At 44.6% G+C, this 20876-nt stretch overlaps 1 protein-coding gene across 1 annotated transcript; it reads right to left on the bottom strand.

Annotated features, from left to right (window-relative positions):
• Positions 1–599: 599 nt before the first annotated feature.
• On the bottom strand, positions 600–18757 carry LOC142185040 (proteolipid protein 2-like). The gene is made up of 5 exons (XM_075260262.1): positions 18555–18757; positions 7081–7236; positions 4408–4503; positions 2184–2274; positions 600–944 (listed from the first exon to the last, which is right to left on the bottom strand). Exons 1-5 carry the CDS (start codon positions 18648–18650, stop codon positions 925–927), a joined length of 459 nt encoding a protein of 152 aa, XP_075116363.1. The 5' UTR covers positions 18651–18757; the 3' UTR covers positions 600–924.
• Between the last annotated feature and the right edge of the window lie 2119 nt (positions 18758–20876).

Here is a 20876-nt window from a genome sequence, read left to right as displayed (position 1 = left end):
GCGAAAATCTGTAATGCTGGCCATACTTGTAAGCCCACAGCTATCTCACCCGACACCCCCCCCCCCATGCATGCTTTGCAGCCTGTGGGAGAGTCATGGCTTCCTGTTTGCTGATCCTAACAATTGTCAGGTTTAACCAACAATGATATGACATGTTTGGTGAGCATGTATGGAATTCCTCTTCATTTTCCGTCGCTATTATCCGGCAGCCAGATACCTGCTTTCTGCTGCTGATTTGGCCCAGATGAAGGGATGATTGAGCTGCGGCATCTGCGGTAAGATCGAGCAGGACACCTATTTTTTTCAGCATTATGCTGCGATTTCTGCCTCCCATTGAAAATAATGAGACACAGAATCTGAATAAATTCCCAAATCAGCGTCAAATTCCTATGTGTGAATGTCCTCTTAGGGTGACCAATTTGCACTGTATTTTACTGAAGTCAGAGCTAGATCCTGGGCTATTTTTCCACAAAAAAAGGCCACTCCATGGGTTGTGCCAAGTGCTGCATCTAAACCCATCCACTCGAATACTAACCAGACATGTATCAGCTTTCCCAACATCCACCCTTTGCCCCCAACCCTATTAACACTCTGACGGATAAGGTTATAGATACATTTATTCATATACTGTGGCAAATGTATTAAAAAAACAAAAGCTTAATTTTCAATGTAAAACAACCCCCTCTAGTGGACACATGATAATTAACAAACTAGCACACATATACTGCCATCACCCACTCATCTACTGGTATAATGCACATGTATATCTGTGCGCCCAGAGACCTTATACACTGCGGTGTAATATTCCCTATGCCGCCACATTCCTCATCAGCGGGGGCGGCTGCCGTGGGTGGTCAATGGCATGTTGTGGACTTGTAGCTTTTGTGAGACAATGCGATCCCTCCCACTTGTACAAAACGAATGTTAGATGTTATCAGGAGACTCTGGGGAAAGAAGAGAAACAGGTTAGATTAGGACATGGCAGACATTTGTTGGACACTTACTCTACTGAGGAACTTGTCTTTCTGATCTCCTGGCTCTGAATGCTGGCTATTTCTCCTGGTTTACTCCTTTGTTTTATGACTTGGAATTGGCTCTGACACTGCAGTTAGTTTTGGTGCCTGGTATGCTTATGAGACTCTCTATTGTCAAGTGGCAGGTGTCTGGCAGGAGCAGGTAAGGAAGTGTGACTCTGATCTCCAATAAGACGCTGACCGTGTCAGAGCTCAGAGTCACGCCCCCTTGCCTGCTCCTGCCTGACACCACTCACTTGACAATAGAGAGTCTAGTTAGCATATCGGGTACCAAAACTAACAGAACTAATTGCTAAAAAATGGTGGGGGAGAGAGAAAAACTTTAAACTGCTCCAGAATTAGTGGAGGGGCACATATACATCACCATGGGATGGCTCCATTTTATACAGAGCTGTACTATTATTCTATAGAGGTGCTTGAGGTCTCTGCTATCCCCCAGGGTGCCTTAGATTTCATACGGCTCTATAAGACTCTTCAGTGGTGTCCCCGCCCGCCCTATCCCCAAAGAAAGTCTTCATTACAGCTTCTCTGTGAAAATGACAGCCTACTAAACCTATATGACATTACACAGAGGCCATGTAACGCCATACTAGAGAGCGGCACAGCAGTACATGTGCGCCAAGTCATTTATTTCTAGGAAATCTACAGCATAAATAATGTGGAGCAATTTCCTGGTTCACTTGATATGACTAAGTTCCTCTACTTCCTTCAACATGTTAAAAAAAATAAAATAGTAGCCTGTTTTCGCCACTAGGTGGCCCATGTGAATCCAGCTCTATATGGCAACAGGCTGCTGAGATTTGGGGAACTGGTGCTTCTGCTGCTTTAGGCTCCATGCACATGATTCAGGCTGAAAAATCAAGTCTGTACGTCAGTGGGATTTCCTGGTCTGAAGCTAGTCAGGAGCGGGACTTCTTATATCACAGTGATCTAGAGACTCCCGGCATCAAAGATCTCTATAATGTATGAAGACCCATCTCCTGACTAGGATTAGACCAGGAAACCCAACCGATGTATGGACTAGATTTTCCAGCCCAGATTTCCCCGTGTGCATTGGGACTTATTGAAGAATATACTACAAGTCATATATATAATAGCAGATGAGACACCCGTACTGGGACACGTATATATCCCCCTGAGGGAACTTACCAGTTGCAGCTTGTGAGTGTGTTTTCTTTAGTGTAGGAAATGTGATAAAAGCATCATAAGCGAACAGGATCCCCGCCAGAAGCCCAAAAACCTGCAAACAAAATGAGTAGTTTATGGAGCATAGAGGTAAGACACATCAGGGCGGTATTATTAATACTGTCCTAAATAGCACAGATCTAGACAATACAGCTAGAAATTGCTCCAGGTTTATCACAGTGGCGCAGAATGTTTGACACATCTTATTAGACACAATAGAAACTTTTTTTTCTTACACCAATATCTTGCACCAACAGAATGGTGCACGCTTTTTGAGATGGAGGTGTAAAACACACAATAAATTTGACACATGATAAAAATCAGACCATGGTCATGTGATGGACACAGAGGTGCACGGTCCGTTACAGTCACTGCTCAGTATTCAGACACCTGTCTTGTCACGAGCCGTGCACCACTGTGCCATCACATGACCATAGTCTTTTACGTACTACAAGTAAATAAAGAAGGACAGAAGGAGATCTAGAAAAACCTGTAAGAAATTGACACTGAAAGTATATTGGATCATTGTACAAGGGTGGGTTCACATTTGGACCCAAATGGAGTCCTCATACTGATGACCTATCCACAGGATGTGATCTGTGGGTGTCCGACCGCTAAGCAGTGGACAGGGCTGCTGCGCTATTCCTATGACTTAAATAGGACCAGTGTTGCATGCGCCCCCCTGTCTATGCTGGAACAGCTGATCTATTTGGGTTCCCCACAGATCACATAGATAGGTCATCAGTATGAAAAAAATCAATTTGGGGCTGCACAACCCCTTTAATGACCATTGTTCTCATCCATCATAGGGTGAGAGAAAAAGACATTAAGTGACTGATTCAGACAGAGCCTCCTCCATCAGGTGTCAGTCTGCATTCACCCTTATGTAAAAAACAGGATGGAAGCTTTCTCCTGTCATGTTTTTACTCTTCTGACGGAAAATAAGTCCTGTATGCAAAAGACAGCGTCCGCCATGTTATATTCACTCAGATCAATGGGAATGGCACACAGACAGAGTCAGGATATGTTCACACGGCGGAAACTCTTAGCGCGGCTAGCCGCAACGGAATGCCAATGCAGTGCACTAGCATCCCGCTCCTGATTAGGCCCAAAGGAATGGGCCTAATCAGGAGGAAGTCTCGCACCGTGAATACCGCAGCTGTCTCAGCCGCGGAATCTGTGGAAAGAAAGGGCATGTCGCTTCTTTTTCCAGCTAGCAGAAAAAAATCATGGATTCCGCATCAAAATCCGCCTGCAAAAAACTCCATGTGAAATAGCCCTAAGGGTATGTTCATACAGTGTTTGACTCGGAGTTCGCCTCAAAATCCGCCTGTAAAAATGACTCCCATTCATTTCAATGGAACTCCCTCGCTTTTTTCCCGCTAGCATTTTTTTCAGCTAGCGGGAAAAAGAAGCGGCATGCCCTATCTTGCCGCGGATTCCGTGGCTCAAGACTCACTCCTGATTAGGCTCATTCATTCGGGCCTAATCAGGAGCGGGATGCTGTGACGGGTTGCCGCCCTGAGAATTCACACAGCGGAAAAGGTTTCCGCCATGTGAATGAGCCCTTATACATAATGCCGCTTTTTTTTTTTCAATGGGATTCAGTAGCAGTTTTTTCCCTCTAGCTCATTGTTTCTGTGTGAACATACCCTAAAAGGGACTGTGCCATTATGGACACTTATCCCTTATACAGAGATTGAGAGATAAGTATCCGATCGCTGGAGGCCTAATCAGAAGGTCACCATTCACAAGGAGGCCTTAGGGGGACTTTTAGTCCTGATCAATAGGGGACTGTTGATCAGACACTTATCACCTGTCTTGTGGATAAGTCTATATAATGGGATAACCCCTTTAATGTCAGTTGCTGTCATCCTATGACAAATGAGACTAACCCACATTTGTAAGGGTAATGTGAACATAGAGTGCTTCCTAAGGCCGGGTTCACACGGGGTTTGGATTTGGCTGTTTTTCTTATGGATTATGTAACCTTCATACATATAGAGTACGAGCTTATAGCAGACAGGAGGAGTTATATACTGATTTGTACAGCATGGATCCATAATATATAATAATATTAGGCAGGTAGGTTTAAAGTTATACGGGGCGCAATATGGATGAGAATATGAATAGCTCTGTCATATATGCTGCTAATATCAGACCACATCCCGTACAGGTTGTTACTTACCGATCCGGCAATACCGGCGCCATCACCACCACGGATTAGACACACTAGGGAGAGAATTATGAAAAGACCGCCACCTATGGCTGCACGTAAAAAATCCTAGAAAGGAAGCAGATTGAGGTTCAGAATATATATATATATATATATATATATATATATATATATACACAAGCACTCATCTCTGAATACATTATTACTCTGTACCCATAGATGATACCTACTAGTACATACTATCTGTACAGTGCTATGGAATACGTAGGTGCTATATAAGCAAGCAAAATAAAATGAGTAGTTTCCCAGGGCTTCCACTACTGAGGGTCATCCTCCAACCTCTAATAGTTACCTATGTCCCATGCTTCAAGGCCAAGAAGACCCAGAACACCCCATGTTCTAGTGCGTACCTCATGCACATCCATGCATTGTTTGCTTTGAGCCAAACCTGCCCATAAAACCTTTTGGGGTGTTCTACGTGGTCCAGAGACCTAATACTTTGTGACGCTCCATGTGTTTGGTTGATTTGTAGGATAATCCGCTTGCCATAACCTACAAACTGGCACTAGAGGGCGTAACAATCCTGTATATAGACTAGTTAACTATCCACAATGCCACACTTTCACATTAGTGGCTTTGGAGCGGTTTCTGTGCTCCCCCACTGTAAACACCACCCGTGCTACTTGACATGTGCCAATCCCACCCATGGCTGCTGCGGCTGAGCCCAGGCTTCCTTGCCTGCCTCCTGCAGCTCATCCACAGGTATCTTTGCTTTCCTTACTCTGTAATTGTAGCTGAATAATATTTTTGCATACTCTCTGTACAGGACCCACAGCAACCATTGCACAGATCTACAACCCCCATACTGCGCTGTCCCTCAGAATAAGACTGTCAGCCTAAGGATAGGTAGGTGCAGGGTGTGCTGATAGGGGCTGTTAAGGTGTATATAATTTGGTAGAGTAGATTTTGCAAGACTGGTGGCAGACGGGTGGCAATGTTTATAGGATTGTAGAAAATAATAGTCACCATCTGGACTCCCATCCATCAGGCAGAGTGTTGGCACATTATAAAGAGCATCACTTGTGCCGGAGGGCTGATGCATCCTTGTATGACATGGCCTGCATATTGATCTCAATAGAAATGGTGTAATGCACTATTTCCCCTGTGATTGTGATGCAGGAAAAAGAACATGTGCCCAATAGCAGGACACCATGTGATAAATTCATCTTCAGTGGAGTACCCCTTTAAACTTCACAGCTTTACTGCATGAAAGGACTGAAGACTGGCAGCTAGAACAGAGAGACCCCTCCTCTTATCCAAGCTTCACTCCTTCTTTAGAGATTTTTACATCTGAGCTAATACTGTCAGTTCCTGAATGGATGAAATAACACTTAGTCTACATTTACGGATTGTCAAAATATAGATCATGTTCTACTTTTGTCCGTTTTCATGGATCCTTCAATATAGTAAAAACGGACACCCCTCGTTTTGGACAGGATTTTCAGGATCTAGGCTTAGCCAGCAACCTATAAAAACTCCTTCCATTTCATTGCTGTTTGCTTCACTGTATGCTATAGAATACCATAGCACTATAATAGGAAACAGCTGACTGCGAGCAGAGACCACCAAGACACCTCAACATACTGCAAGGGATTAGGATGCCAGAATTCCTGCATAACTATCCCAAAACTGAAAGGTATAAGTGAAGTCAGTGTACGTCTGAGACATACTTAAGATGGCCAGACAAATCAAGTGAGTGTCAGCATAACCTGAGGAATCTGGCGGTACTGGTTGTCTATCTAACTCGTATGGGGGAGGCTTCTTGACTCTACCCCGAAGGCATATATCCAGGGAGCTAAGGACATTTGAACTGTTTGATCCATTTGTTGTCAGGGGAATAATACGCTATCAGAAGAGTTTGGCAGTGGCTTCCTCCCCTCTCCCCATGAAGGTCACATGGATGCTTGGCAGAGCCAAGTGTTCATGTGTATAGGGAGAATTGGAGAAATAACTATCAGAGATATAAGCATGTAACCGACAGCTATCTCATGTGTATTACCAGGGAACATTTACTTGGCAAACGCATTCACATTAAGCAATACCTAAGAAGCCTAAGGCTATGTGCACATGACCGTAGGGTCCGTGCACACATATGGCATCCAGGTGCCGTCCTTGCTTTCCATGCACTTAGATGAATGAGCCCAGACTGCAAAACAGACCATAACAGGACTTGTCTGGAGTTACTGCTGCTCACGGCCCATATGCTGACCCGCGAAAAGCATGTTTGTGTGCATGGGGCCTCAGGGTGCTCGTGCTTATTCATCAGCAAGAGCAAAGGATACACATAAGGTAGTCGGCCACTTTGATCTCATGTACATGGGCACCGTCAGAGGCATCTGTATAGTAGTAATAACTGCTGTGTGTGAACGCCTCAAGGGTCAAGGCTGTAAAAGTCACACATCATGCAAGCAATGCAGTAGATAAGATTATCAGATAATTCTTATCACTAGGGACATTAGAGAAAAATCTATACCATGTGATTCCAATCTCTCTAAGACTGTACATAAACTTCTACAGAAAGCATTCCATGGCCAACCCAATAATGCCTACACCCCTGCCGAGCAGCGGAAGTTACCCCCTTCTTTCATAAGGCATCTGTCTTCTACAGAGTGGATCAATACTTACAGTCCAGCCCCAGTGAATGAATGAAACCTGTTGGTCAAAGCGAGCTGCAAAGATGAAAAAGATGATGACAGCGAATATGAGTTCTGTGATCGCAACCCCAAGGTATCCAGGAGTGTTTGAGGCAGCGTAACAAATCAGGATAATAATGCAAATGGCCTGAGGAGAAAAATAAAATAGCAGAATTATGGCATGTCAGCATTGGCAGTCTAAGCAGGCTGAGGGCTTTTAATGGTTTGCATACATTATATTCTCATGGCTCAGTACAAACACCCGTGTATTATCACAAATCCATATGGGGAGGCCGTGAGCCCAGGGACAAAACTCAGGACAGGTCCTGTTCATGTCTGTTTAGTCAAGTCTCATTGAAATGAATTGAAATTGAAGTAAGAATAGCTCCGCCGTGGAGGGTTTAGACGACATACGGATATCATCCATATGCAGTGTAAGCCGATGGCTGGTCAGGTAATGGAGGGAGTGTACATCTCACCCAGACTACTCAGGTTGGTGAGATGAGAAAACTCCAGAAAGAATGTTTGTTCTCAGCAGATACTTTAGTCTGCTGAGTGTTATTTCAAAGTTCTGTTTATTGGGCTGGATTTTTTTAGGAATTGCCGGTAGGTTGGTAGTGGGACCTGTCATTCCACCCCCCTCCAGTCCACACTTTGGGGTTGTTCCAGCAGTGACTCAACTGTCAAGAGTCTCCTCATCAAGGAGGCTTAAGAAGTCAGCTCCAGCATCAGACTCTGGCAGAGAGGTCATATTTTTGGTGCTGTGTCCTGAATGATTCTACTGGCTTTTGATTTCTGCTATTCTAGGTGAGGTAACCTATTCTGTGTTTAGTTAGTGCCTAGCCGGGCAGGGATTTATTTTTGTATTGTTTCCTTTTGTTGCTGCACTATATTTTTGAGTGAAAATAAAACTCTACCTTTGTTTTGGACTAAAGAATCTGGACTTTTGTGTCTATGCCACCCCACCTAGCAAACCCAGACCCTGACAGTGGTCTGTGCCGTTTTCTCACACATTCATACATGCACACATTTGCATGCATGTAGGTTTATACTGGATGTTGCTCTATGTCCAACAGTGCCCAAGTATAAAGTGCAAATACCACTTCTTTAAGGTTGCCCAAGTAATATTCATTATATATGCTATATGGTGCTCCCACCAATAGGGCAGAATTAATACAATGTACATTGCTACATGTAGAATTACCAAACAATAGTACCATATAGAACAAAAACAAGCATGTAAAAAACAAATGACTGCTCCATATGTCAAATAACCACAAAATATATATTTGTTTCTAAATAATACTGTGCAAATATGTCTTCCTTCACAGAAAACTGTTCGTCTAATGCATGGGGCACACGGCACTTCGGCACTCCAACTGCTGTGAAATTACAACTCCCAACATGCTCCATTCACTTCCATGGGAGGTCCAAGAACAGCAGAGCAAGTAAGCATGCTGGGAGTTGTGGGTCTACAACAGCTGGTGTGCCGAAGGTTGCCAACCCCTGCTCTAGTGCCACCTTTTGGAAAGTAACTCCTTAAAGATTGGTGCTTGGCCTTCAAGAAACCTAGTGATATGACCTGGGAAACCAGAACAGCTCCTCCAAAAGGAAGAGAGACCCAGTCAGGGGAACGTTCACACTTGCGCTTGTGTCCGCCCTGTGTCATTCAGCCGGGTTTCCGTCCTAAGCGAAACTGGACAGGGGATGACTTCCCGGTGGGCAGTTTTAAAACCCATTCATTTGTATGGGTTTTAAAAGCAAAACGCCAGTGTCCACCTGCAGCTTCTCTGTGGGAAAACTTTTTTTTTTTTTGGACAGACACAAAGTCCTACATTGTCCGACTTTGTGTCCGGCCAGAAAAAAACTGTGAAGTTTCTTGGACCACCAAATAAAATTACTCTAGGGCCCACCCCCCCTAAAAAATAGACCACAGTACCCTTTGAATTTGGGTGTCTTCTTCTGGACTATTATTGTGTTAGAGCCAGGGTTCACTAGAGATTCCTCTGGTACTATGGCGGGCCTGTCCGACACTGCCATTTACCAGTTTTTCATGGATGTCTGGCATGTGAATAAGGCCTAAGCTTTAATGTCTAGTTCTCAGTCGACAGGCAACATGATCCTCCACAGACTGGGCCATCATCGTTGGTGGCCATAAGATCGGCAGGTGGCAGCTGTCTGCAAATTCCATGTCACGGAAGGAACCTGAGCGCTGCCTATACTGCATAGTAGTGAAGTAGCCCACTGACGGACCTAAAGAGGGGCCTGACAAGTACTGCATGTTGTATAGTATACGGACATCTTGAGTAGATCTACATGCAGATATGAGCGCCGCTCCGTATGATGCCAAATCTTGTCTGATGGTTTCTATGATCTAGCTTCATTCTCCTTCTGGTGATAATAAAGGCCTGACTGTAGAATGAAGAATCCTTCATTCTTGGAGGAATCTTAGCTGCCGCCTACATAGTCTTCAGCCCTCTTCTGTGTAGCAAATTCATTTTCAGTCTCTAGGGTTTCAGCCTGGAAAACTCTACAAATCCTCTCTAGTAAATATATTTATTAACAAGTGATTTTGCTCTCGGTTCTTATTGTTCATGTACACGACATAAATATACACAATAATATCCTACATACACAAGAAAAAGGACTCTTGTGCATAACAATGAAAAATGTGGCCGATATTTTTGCAGCATCCGTCATATCTCTGTTTTAACAGCACATTGAATACAATGTGTCCATTCACGTCTGTATTTCGTCAAAAAAACTGCCATGCTCCATCTTTGGCCATTTTGACAGTCAAACGGACTCAATGTAAGTTTATTAGACCCATTTTTGTCATCCGTTACAAGTCTGTTAAAAAAGAATCAAGGAAATTCATCCATCTCTGATGCAAAACTAATGACACTCGTCCATCAAAAAGAGAACGGAACTGATGCTAAATAACCATCGAAAACAGACATCAATATCTGTTTTTAATGGACGTTAGATCCGTGTGCAAGAGCCCTTAATCGTTTATGAGCACCAATATTCTGTCTATTGCACTCAGAATTTTGTGGAAGCTGAGATATAGGGAGCTGTTTGATGGCGTACTCTTGCTATAGCTTACCTCTTAGAGACATGGAGAAAACAAGCTTGGTTTCTTTCTCTAAACAGCAAAATGGAGTCAAAAATAGATATTTTACTCAGTAGAGTTCCTATTTTTTAGACAGAGACATGAATCACCAGTGACTGCTTTGTTCCTTCCATTCCTCAGGAAGATATAAGAACAGATATAGCATCGCTTGTGTATTAGGACCTATGGGAGAAATATGCAAATCTGTCTCCTCACACCTAATAGGTGGTCTCTCCTTAAGGAGTGACATTATCCCCATAATCTGGTCTCTCAGCCTCTCACTTCTACCAAGTCAGTTCTTTCTACACTGTGCTGACGAGGTCCAACCAGACCGAAACAGCCGTCCGTAGCTGAGAAACTGACTTGGTAAAAATCCCACATTATGCAGAAAGTCTGCATGCTGTTCAGGGTGCTTCCTATAGAGAGCAGCATAACAGAGGCACTGTCTCCCTATTTACATCTTGGGAGACAGATTTGCATATTCCTCTCATGATCCCTTACAGTGGAGTGACAATGGCTGTATAAGTCTCCACACACCTAATAGGTGGTCTCTCCTTAAAGAGTGACATTATCCCCATATTAGGACCTAGTCAAACAGCTTCCCATATCTCAGCTTCTACAACCCTTTTGCATGCAAGAGGAAAAGTAAAATAGGTAGTTGCGCATCTCAGCAGTACCAACTGACCAGTGTATGGGGTGTCCTTACTTTTTCTCCTACACTAGATGTTGTGGGAAAGTAGCATTAGGATATTAGAATTTTACATGCCCGATGCTTTTGTACTCAGTGAAGATGAGCTGTCTGGGATCAGCTTTTGCCACATGCAGAATACATAAACGCTCGGCCAAGCTGTCGTAAGAGCATTTGGATATAACAGATGGGGACCCCTATTCGAGACCACTATGAGCAGCTGATCTTGCTTTGGCAGACCGGTACCTGTAGTGATCCGTACAGGGAAAATGAGCAACCTATGGCAGATTCCTCTTAAAAATTCCGGTCTCAGGAGTTGAACCTGTGACTCTCGTATTGCCTGTAATGACCCCATAATTGCAGTGACTTTTAATGCGTTGTTGGACTGGCCCATAAGAGGATCGATCCTTCATTGGCCCAGGCTCTAACTCAATAATGGTTCAGCAGAATTACATTTGAAGGATACCATGGTCTATTTCCCAGGGGTGGGACCACAGAATCCTTCCATCAGAGTATAATTAGTGAAGACCCAGGGAAGGTGAGCAAGCATAAAAGACAGTCTTGGGCTCTGGCGCTGGTACTGGTCCTCTCCAGGCCTCCAGAATGACGTCAGGAACCACTTACGTGTGTTACGCAAGTCATGATGTTTGCGTCTTTACGTCACGTCAGCCACCTGACTTCATTCAGGAAAACACAAGACTAGAGCTCAGGAGAGGTGGGTAACTGTTTTTTTTTAATGTTTCTTTTCACCTCCCACGGGTCTCCACTAAGGAGAAGAGACCCCAGAGTATAATAATAGCAGTTTCGGACTGAACGTAACAGCAGAATAGCTCACGAACACTGTAATAACCGAACCGAAATGACCAACATGTACAAAATCACGGTTATTCGGATTGGTTTCTGTTATGTTTCGATCAATTGCCCTGCCCTACTTTCAGAGTATGCTCACATGTCGGAATTGTTTTCAATGGGAGGCAGTGACAAAAGCTTACTTTTCAGTCCGATAGCAATCTTAAATTTGTTGGGACTTTATACCTATCCTATTCTTGGGGATCTGACACCTGGGATCCCACGGATCAGCTGTTTGAGCAGCACTTCCGCAGGCCATGTCAAGAATAAGTAATCAATTATAAATCTGGAAAATCTCTTTAAGGCAGGGCCTATCGTAGCTAAAATGCAGATGCAAAACCGTGGCGTTTTACAGTACCTGCAAAGTGGATGGGATTCTGGATAATTCCATCCATACATTGCAGGAAAAAATCTGCTGCGGAAATGCTGTGATATCAAAAACCCAAGTGTTTTAGTAAATCGCAGCATGTCAATTATACCTACGGAAACGTTGGCTTATTCTATATAGGTATAATAGAAGCAAAAAGTCCGCAAAGGAAGACTTTCTGGGAAAAGTGCTGCGGGAAGAACCACAATGGGCACCTGCTTTGGTGACATCCATGTGCGCTAATAGGGCATAGGAAGAAAGTTGGCTATACCCCAACACAAGAATTGAAAATAGGTGAATAACTGAAATACATGGATCCTATATGGATATCATAGTCACTGTGCTGACAGAACATGCGTCTAATGCAACCCACGTGCTATATACAAAAAGTGCAACAAAGTAAAGTTTGCTGACTACAAAATGAGTAAATCTGCCTATAAGGACAGGGGGGGGGGCTTAGATAATGGAAAGCCCTAGCGGTGTGCACTGCGAGCTTACACGTGTGTTAGTGCTCGTGAGGCCTGGGTGTGTCAGGAAACTTCTTCCCTACGTGTATATTACTCATTCCTTCCCTAGAAGAAGCGACAGCGAGCACTATGGATGGCAATCTCTGCAGAAGTTAAGGGGCTGTGGTTACTTAAGATTGTAAAATATTAAACACCAAGCATGAGTCAGGCAGCTGGGAATATGTCTGACAGGATGTCGTAAGACAGCGCCTATAGAAGTAGCTATAAAGGGGGGGTCTAGAGAGTATTATAGTAAAGAATGCATGTAGTATGGATACAGAGTGATAATCTCGGGGGCTGCAGGAGTAGGTGACAGTTACAGGACATTTGCACGACTACAAGTATGTATATAGGTTTCTACTGTAGCTATACAGCTGTCTGAATAGATATGGCCAAGTAATTTCATCACATGGACTGCAACAGTCCCCAAATCAGTGTTTACAGGGGTTGCCCCATAATGAACACTTATTACCTATCCACAAGTAATAAAAGTCTGATCGCCAGGGATCACCACTGATCACTAGACCGGGCATCCCATGCATCCTGCCGCGCCATTCAGGGTGCGGTCACGCAACCCAAAAAGACCCTAGCTGCAGGGGGTGCAGAGATAGCAATTGCTACTCAGCCCTGGAGCCATATGGGCTTCAAAGGTCTCTCTATAATATGAGAAGACACCAGTATTTTATATAGCACATGATAAATGGAGTCCCATAAAAATTTTTGCATTGGGGCCCAGAAGCTTCAAGTTAGAGCTCTGCCCTCCAGAAACCACATGCGGCTGAATCCTCAATGGCAGGACAGATTGAGGGTAACACCTTTGTCAGACATGCTCGACCGCCATTCCACTTTACAATGACGGCCGTAAATGACGGCCGTAAATGACGGCCGTCTTTTCCTATAGAACTCTATGTAAACGTTTTATGACGGCCGTAAAAGACACACAAATTACACACAAATGACGCCTGGCGTTACTCTGTGTGAATGCAGCCTTACTCTATTAAAACTGTTTTGCTGTAAGAGGTAATGAGGTGCTTGGGACCCCCATTCTACTAATCAGTGGGGGTGGGATCCCCACAATGAGACAATATATCACCTAATCTGTGGTGCATTGAAATGGTGCAATATCAGGAATAAAGCACACGTGGCCGCCATTTTTCCAAGTGAAACATGTCATATACACCTGGCCATACTAAGGTTCTGAGTTGTACAAGGCCATAAAACAGCAGCCATATACATCTGTGGGGCCATACTGTGTCTTCATACCCTGTGTGTCAAATACCATTGTACATCGCTTTGAGGAGAGATAGTTCAACAATATGTTACCATATAGAGGCACCATACAGCTTGTACTATGGCGTTATAGGGACCTAGCTCTGCCATATGCATGAAGGTTTATGTTCTTTCCTTCATGCAAAACATATTAAAATATATAGTACCCCTTTAATTTCACAAATGTTCAACTCATTTACGGCTGCTGCAAAACCATTACATAGTGCTTTCCGCCACAGTTTGCTTTTCTACATTTGGTCTATTGTTTCAATTGACTGTCATTTAAAAGGGTATTCCAGTCATCACAAATTATCCCTTATCTATTGTATAGGGTATAACTGCTAAATCAGGGGGGGAATCTGACTGCTGGGACCCCTACCGATCACAAGAACAGAGGTCATGAGTCTGCCAGCTGTACACTGCCGCTCCTTCCATCTGTATGGAACTGGAGAAGGCACGTTCAGCACTCCGACATTGCCCAAAGTCCCCCAAAAAATTGAATAAAGCGACAAACACAGGTGTGGCCACAGCTCTGTTCCAACTGGGGGACTTAGTCCAATTCCTGAGCTTGTTTGGGATCCCAGCAGTCGGACCTCTTACCAGTGTACTGTCCTGATGGAACGTCCCTTATATTACTATGAATGAGTCATAGGATACGGTTTTACAAATGACTATATACTGTATGTGAATTTTCCTCTAGTAATTCGGTCTCTAATGTCTCATAGACCACGTATTTTGTACACGATTTTGCATTTCCAGGAATATTTATTAGATACCATGCTTCTTTGAAGTTAGTCTGTTTGTGTAAGGATTACGTTGCTACACGTTTCATAGATTATATCACGGCAATGACATATCAGTGATAAGACATGGATCTATTCCAGTATTTTCAACGCTTGCAAATAAAACATGACTTCTGGGACCTCAAACATAGCTCTGCTATCCTGATATGTCCTTGTCTTGTATCCTGGTATAATCTGCAGCTACGTCTAGTATGGACTAGGTACCGTAAGTCACTACCTTCATAGGATATGTAGCAAGGTATGCCCAGTATCTGGACTTTCACCACCCTGTCTCTCTGGCCAGGGCACCCGCTGGCTGCAATACGTAAACGTGCTGATGGTTTCAGTTAGGGCCCATACACAAGACCATAAATATGGTCTCCGTGCAATGCTTTATTATGGATCTGTAATAATGGATAGCATACATGACATAGTAACATAGTAGATGAGGCTAGATCGAGACACAGGGCCATCAAGTCCAAAATATAACCCTACAGTGTTGATCCAGAGGGAGACAAAAAAATAAACCCATGGGGTTTAATTGTGTGTGGGCCTCCAACTTTTGCCAGTCCTCAAACTGCAGTCGGATTTCATCTGCTGAATCTCTACTGAGCTAAGCATGCATGTGTATGAGGGATTGGGTGAAATAGCTATTGGTTGACAACGCCAACTACAATCAAGGCACAAGGTCAATCTGCTGAGCCAAGCATGCATGTGTATGAGGGGCTGGGTGAGATAGCTGTTGGATGACCAAGCATTCGGCTCTGTTTACATCTGTTGTGGATGTCTGTTACTCTATGCAATGGTATAATCACACATATGAGATTTCTAGCAGAAGTCTCTTGAAAAATGCCATCCACTTTGAAAGTACTGTAAACCACTGTGATTTTTCCCGCGGCGTTTCTGCCACAGCCAAATCGCAGTGTTTCCGGCCCGTGGGACCCCAGCCTAAGGCTAAGGCCCCACATTGCGGAAACACTGCATTTTTGTTGCAGATTTTACCGCGTTTTTTTGAGCCAAACCTAGGAAAGGCTACAAAAGTACTGGGAAATATAGAGGAAGATCTTATACTTCTCCCTTCTACCCAATTTACTCCTGGCTTTAGCTAAAAAAAAAAAAACACAACAAAATTTGCAAGAAAAAAAGCTGCGTTTCCGCAACATGGGGCCTTAGCCTTATATTTCCATATATTTCCCATTCCTTTTGTAGCCATTCTTGGCTTTGGCTCAAAAACTGCTACAAAATCTGCAAGAAAAAAAGCTGTGTTTCCGCAATGTGTGGCCTAAGGCCGGGGCCAGAAAAGCTGCAATTTGGTAGCGGCGGAAACGCCACGGGAAAAATTGCCACGTTTTACAGTACTTGCAAAGTGGATGGGATTCATGCGAATCCCATGCCCACTTTGTGGAAAAAAATTGCAGCGCGGACATGCTGCGATTTCCAGAACCATCGCAGCATGTCAATTATATCTACAGAAACGCCGGCGGCTTTCCCATAGATATAATTGTATAATTGAGAAAAACTCAGTGAACTTTCTGTTCAAAGCGCTGTGGGAAGAACCGCAATGTGTTCATGCTGCGGCTATTCCCGCAGTGCTTTAGCACGGTGGTTCCGGCCTATGGGGCCCTAAGCCTTAGGGTCCATTCACACTGAGTTTTTTGGCGAGGATTTTGGCGCTGAATCCGTGTCAGAATCCACGTGGAAAAAAGCCTCCCCATAGAGTTCGGGTTCTGCTAGCTTTTTTTTTCCACTGGCAGAAAAAAAGGTTCCTTCGGGTCCATTCACACAGAGTTTTTTGGTGAGGATTTTGGGGAGGAAAAAATCCGCTTCAGGAATTAGGAAATTTGCCAATTCGACGTGTATTTTTTCCAATTACACGTGTATTTTCCGCCTCCCATTGACTGCGTTGGTTTTTGCAGGCAGAATCCGCCTGAAGGAAGTTCTTTTTTTCCAGTAGCAGAAAAAATCCGCTAGCAGAACCCATACAACTCTATGGGGAGGTTTTTTTTTCTACGTGGATTCTGACACAGATTCAGCGCTAAAATGCTCGCCAAAAAACTCCATGTGAATGGACCCTTCAGGCGTATACTGTCTACAAAAACCAACACAGTCAATGGGAGGCGGAAAATCCACGTGGAATTGGCAAAAATCACGTGGAAAAACCGCTAGCAGTGTTTTCAAGGTCCGTACACTGTGCTGGAGGAAAAAAACATTTACTAATTCCTGAAGCGGATTTTTTCCTCGCCAAAAAAACTCCATGTGAATGGACCCTTAGCCTAAGGACCCGTGCACACGGAGTTAACGCGAGCGCTTTTTAGCATAATACACGTGCATAGAATACACGTGTAAAAATAACGCTCCCATTGACTTCAATGAAATTTTTCACACGTGTAAAAAACATGTTAAAATACACGTCGCGGTTTTTGGCGCGGTTTTTTACACGCCAATGGGAAGTCAATGGGAGTGTTATCTTTACACGTGTATTCTATACACGTGTATTATGCTAAAATGCGCTCGCGTTAACTCCGTATGCACGGGCCCTAACTGTGTTTTTCAGACATGTCCATGCAGATTTTGTCATGTGGGTTTTCAAGATAGTTTTTAAAAAAAATCTGCACTAGGAAAAAAAGAAATACAATCCACACCATAGATCAATTTCCACAAGAAAAAATGCATCCTGCACATAAGAAATAGAATTTCTCATTGATTTTAATGTTATTGGATTACGGTGTGTATTGAACCACGTGCAGAAAGTCTGCATGTAATCCTGATCGTGTGCGTGAACCTCCATACAGTTTCTGCAAGATCCCTTCAGATGAATGAGGACAACTTTCTGCAACAAATCTGCCGTGTGTGAATATACCCCAATACTACAGGGAAAATAAGGATGCCTGCACAATTACGGAAAGTAATAAAACCTTAAATCCTGACGCGCCCATCACCACTGTATTCCCTGTAAGGGTCAGAATACAAGTACAAGTCACATCCAGCAGAGATCCTGCTGTTGACTTTGGCTGTAACGGTGGAAACTGCAGAAATATTTTCCTTTCCTCCTCAATAACACCTGAGCAGTGTGAACAAGCCTTTATTTTTCTCATAGAAGATAGAAGGATTACTGTATGTTTATTTTCCTACACAACGGGAAACCTTCTAGTGTTAACAGCATAGCTAGGCTTTCGGTTGTTACCCTGTATATACTATAAATACCCTGCTTAGGGCAGAGAAGCACCCTGGAGCCTATTACAATAATTGTAATTGTGCATGTTCCACCCTGTATATTAACACCCTGCTCAGGACAGAGACCCCCACCCCTCTTCCCTTCCTAGGACTCAGGATGCGCAGTAGAATAGAAGTAAATGTGCATGTCCCACCCTGTCCATAAATACCCTGCTCGGGGTATAGAGGCAGTCCTCCTGGCACCCAGAATGCCCAGTACAATAGTTGTAAATGGGCATGGGCCACCCTATATATAAATACCCTGCAGAAGGGCAAACCCCTCCGCTGACACCTAGGATGCCCAGTACAACAGTTGTAAGTGTGCTTCAGTTTATGCCACTGTACACACTACATACTTGCATGGCATGACCTAGCAGTTGATAAATGACACAGCCCTGCCCATGTCTACCCCCTGGCACCCATACCAGATCTCATTCAGAAGTCTTCTACCCCTGGTGATGCAACAACACATGGTCATAAAAAGCAAAGGGTGAGGGTGGGAGAGGATGAGGAGGGGAGAGGAGGAAGTCAAAACTGAGGGTAGAGAGGTAAGGGGGATAGAAAGTGGGTGAGAGCATAGACAAACTGAAGAGGGCAAGAAGTAGAAAAGAATGTGAGAGGGAAAATGGCAGAGAGAAGAGAGTGCCATGCCATGGGGAGAGCTGGGCACTGCCACTTACTATCTCTGCTGCTAGGATGGCTCCCTTCCTGCTCCGTATATAGGCTTTGGCCAGGGTCATGCAGCTGGCACTCTGCTCGGGTCCTGAGTCCGACATGCTGGCACACGGGGGCACGGATGGAGCTGGCCAGGCGCTGTGGGGAGCTGTCACTGGGCGGGCAGCGGGCACTCCCAGGGGCTGGCAGGGGTGTGTGCAGGCGGCTCACACTGCCGTGTATGGGGAGGAGAGGCCGGGGCTGAGCGCAGGAATGCTCGCCGCTTGTTGTCGGAAGTTCTCAGGAGCAACAAGTTGCGACAATGTAAACTCTGGGATGTCCTTACTGGAGGGAGGCCGGGAGGAAGGGGTTAATTGGCAGGGAAGGGGTTACAGGAGGAGGAGGATGCACATACAGGAGCGGTCTGGTGTGGAAGAGGTTAACCAGCAGCGCCACGACACTGGCACAGAAGGGGGCATGTAGCAGTGCAAATGGGGGAGGCAAGGGTGAGAATAAAAGAGGTATGCACCTAGAGGAGGAAGCCTGGAAGGGGTTAATTAGCCATGCCATATGTAGGATATAACACTGCATGGAAAGGGTTAAGTAGTAATGTGCAGACTGGAGAGAGCATGGAAGGAGTTAATGAGTTCTGCCCTTACAGTATAAGCCAATACAGTATAGGGCCCTTATAGACAAAGGGGTATGAAGCAAATGACAGAGTGGAGGAAGCATGGAAGGAGTTGATTGGTTATGCCCACACAGTATGAGACACTGGCACAGGTGGGTTTATGTAGCAATGCATGGAAAGGGTTAATTAGACATATCTATTCAGTATAGGAGAGTAGCACAGATGGGGTTATGTAACAACACACGTACAGGAGGAGGCATTAAAAGGGTTAATTAGAGCGGGGTTATGTATCAATGCATGGAAAGGGTTAGGTAGCAATGTGCATAAAGGACAAAGCACGTAAGGGGTTAAATAGCCATGCCCAAGCAGTATAAGACACTGGCACAGATTTGTTTAAGTAGCAATGCCCATATAGACGCTGGCACAAGACAGAAGGCAGGGATGGAATGGGTTTAATTAGCCATGCCCCTATGGAATTGGGCACTGGCACAGAAGGGATTATGTTGCGATACAGGTAGAGAAGAGCAGATGATATGCTGCCCTGTACACACGGGAGACTGGCATGGAAGGGGCTGATCAGTAATACCCCTATAGTTCAGGACACTGGCACAGATCTAGTAATATATGGCTTTGTAAAAAACAAAACAGAAGAATCTGCAGCAAAATAAGCAGCTTTTCTGTAACTTGTGGCCTCGGCCTACGTAGGTTTTCCACCTATTACAAATTTTGGGTTGAATTCTGGCAAGTCTTCTGCTAGTTGCCTGGCCATGGCTCCGTGACACGCTTCTGTAAGAATTAGCAGGTAATTGAGGAAAGGTCAGTGGTCAGTTGTGGCCAGCTGCAGGAATGTGGTGGGCGCAGTTCGAGGGCCGCTCTATTTAGATCTCTCCTCGCAGAGGATCCCTGGATTTAACCACTCCCAGTATCCATGGCGACTGAAGACAAAGTCTGACAAGAAGTGGCTTGTTGTACAGTTCCCTGGGAAAACATTAGCAAGCGCTTTCCTCCTCCCTCCATGGTCCCTGAGGCCTAGTCACAGCACATGTCCTGTCATCTACACATGTACACAGCCATTTATAGATGGGCCAGATAGAGATCAGTGCCCTCAGGAACCTGAACAATTACATTACATGGGAGGTCACGGCCAGATGCGAGTTGCCCAGGCAGGCCGAAACCACTTCACAATTCTACCATTAACATAGATACAACATTTGGGCATTCCTATGACCAGCTGCCAGACACTTGGCCCAAAAAAATCAAACATGACTGATAATTGCTTTCTTCTGGCAGCCACATCTTATAGTAAAGCCCCATGACATGGGCTGAGTATTAGCGTGTAACACTTACCATGTGCTATCTATAATACTGGTGTCTTCTTATATTGTAGAGCGGCCTTTGGGCCCTCTCAGGCTCTAGGGCCTGGTCCTATATACGACCTGTGCACCTCCTATAGCTACGCCCCTGACTGGGGCCCTAAACAGGCTAATGCACACTTCTACATGTTGGCAGCGCACCCACTATTTTCACTGAAGCGTGCGCTGCCAATACCATTGTATCCACATAGATGGCTAGATCAGATGAACCTTCTCTTGTCTGCCAGCTGATCGGGTACCTGTGTACTTGCGCTGATCATCAGGTGAACAAGCGTTCAGGAGTGTCGGCCAGAGTAATAGGGCCCGCAGGGTGTGTTTACACCTTCAGGTATTCAGATACAGTTTTT

This window comes from Leptodactylus fuscus, chromosome 11 (assembly GCF_031893055.1).
Source record: "Leptodactylus fuscus isolate aLepFus1 chromosome 11, aLepFus1.hap2, whole genome shotgun sequence".
In the NCBI taxonomy this organism is placed as follows: domain Eukaryota; kingdom Metazoa; phylum Chordata; class Amphibia; order Anura; family Leptodactylidae; genus Leptodactylus; species Leptodactylus fuscus.
This window is presented reverse-complemented; position numbering and strand designations above follow the sequence as displayed.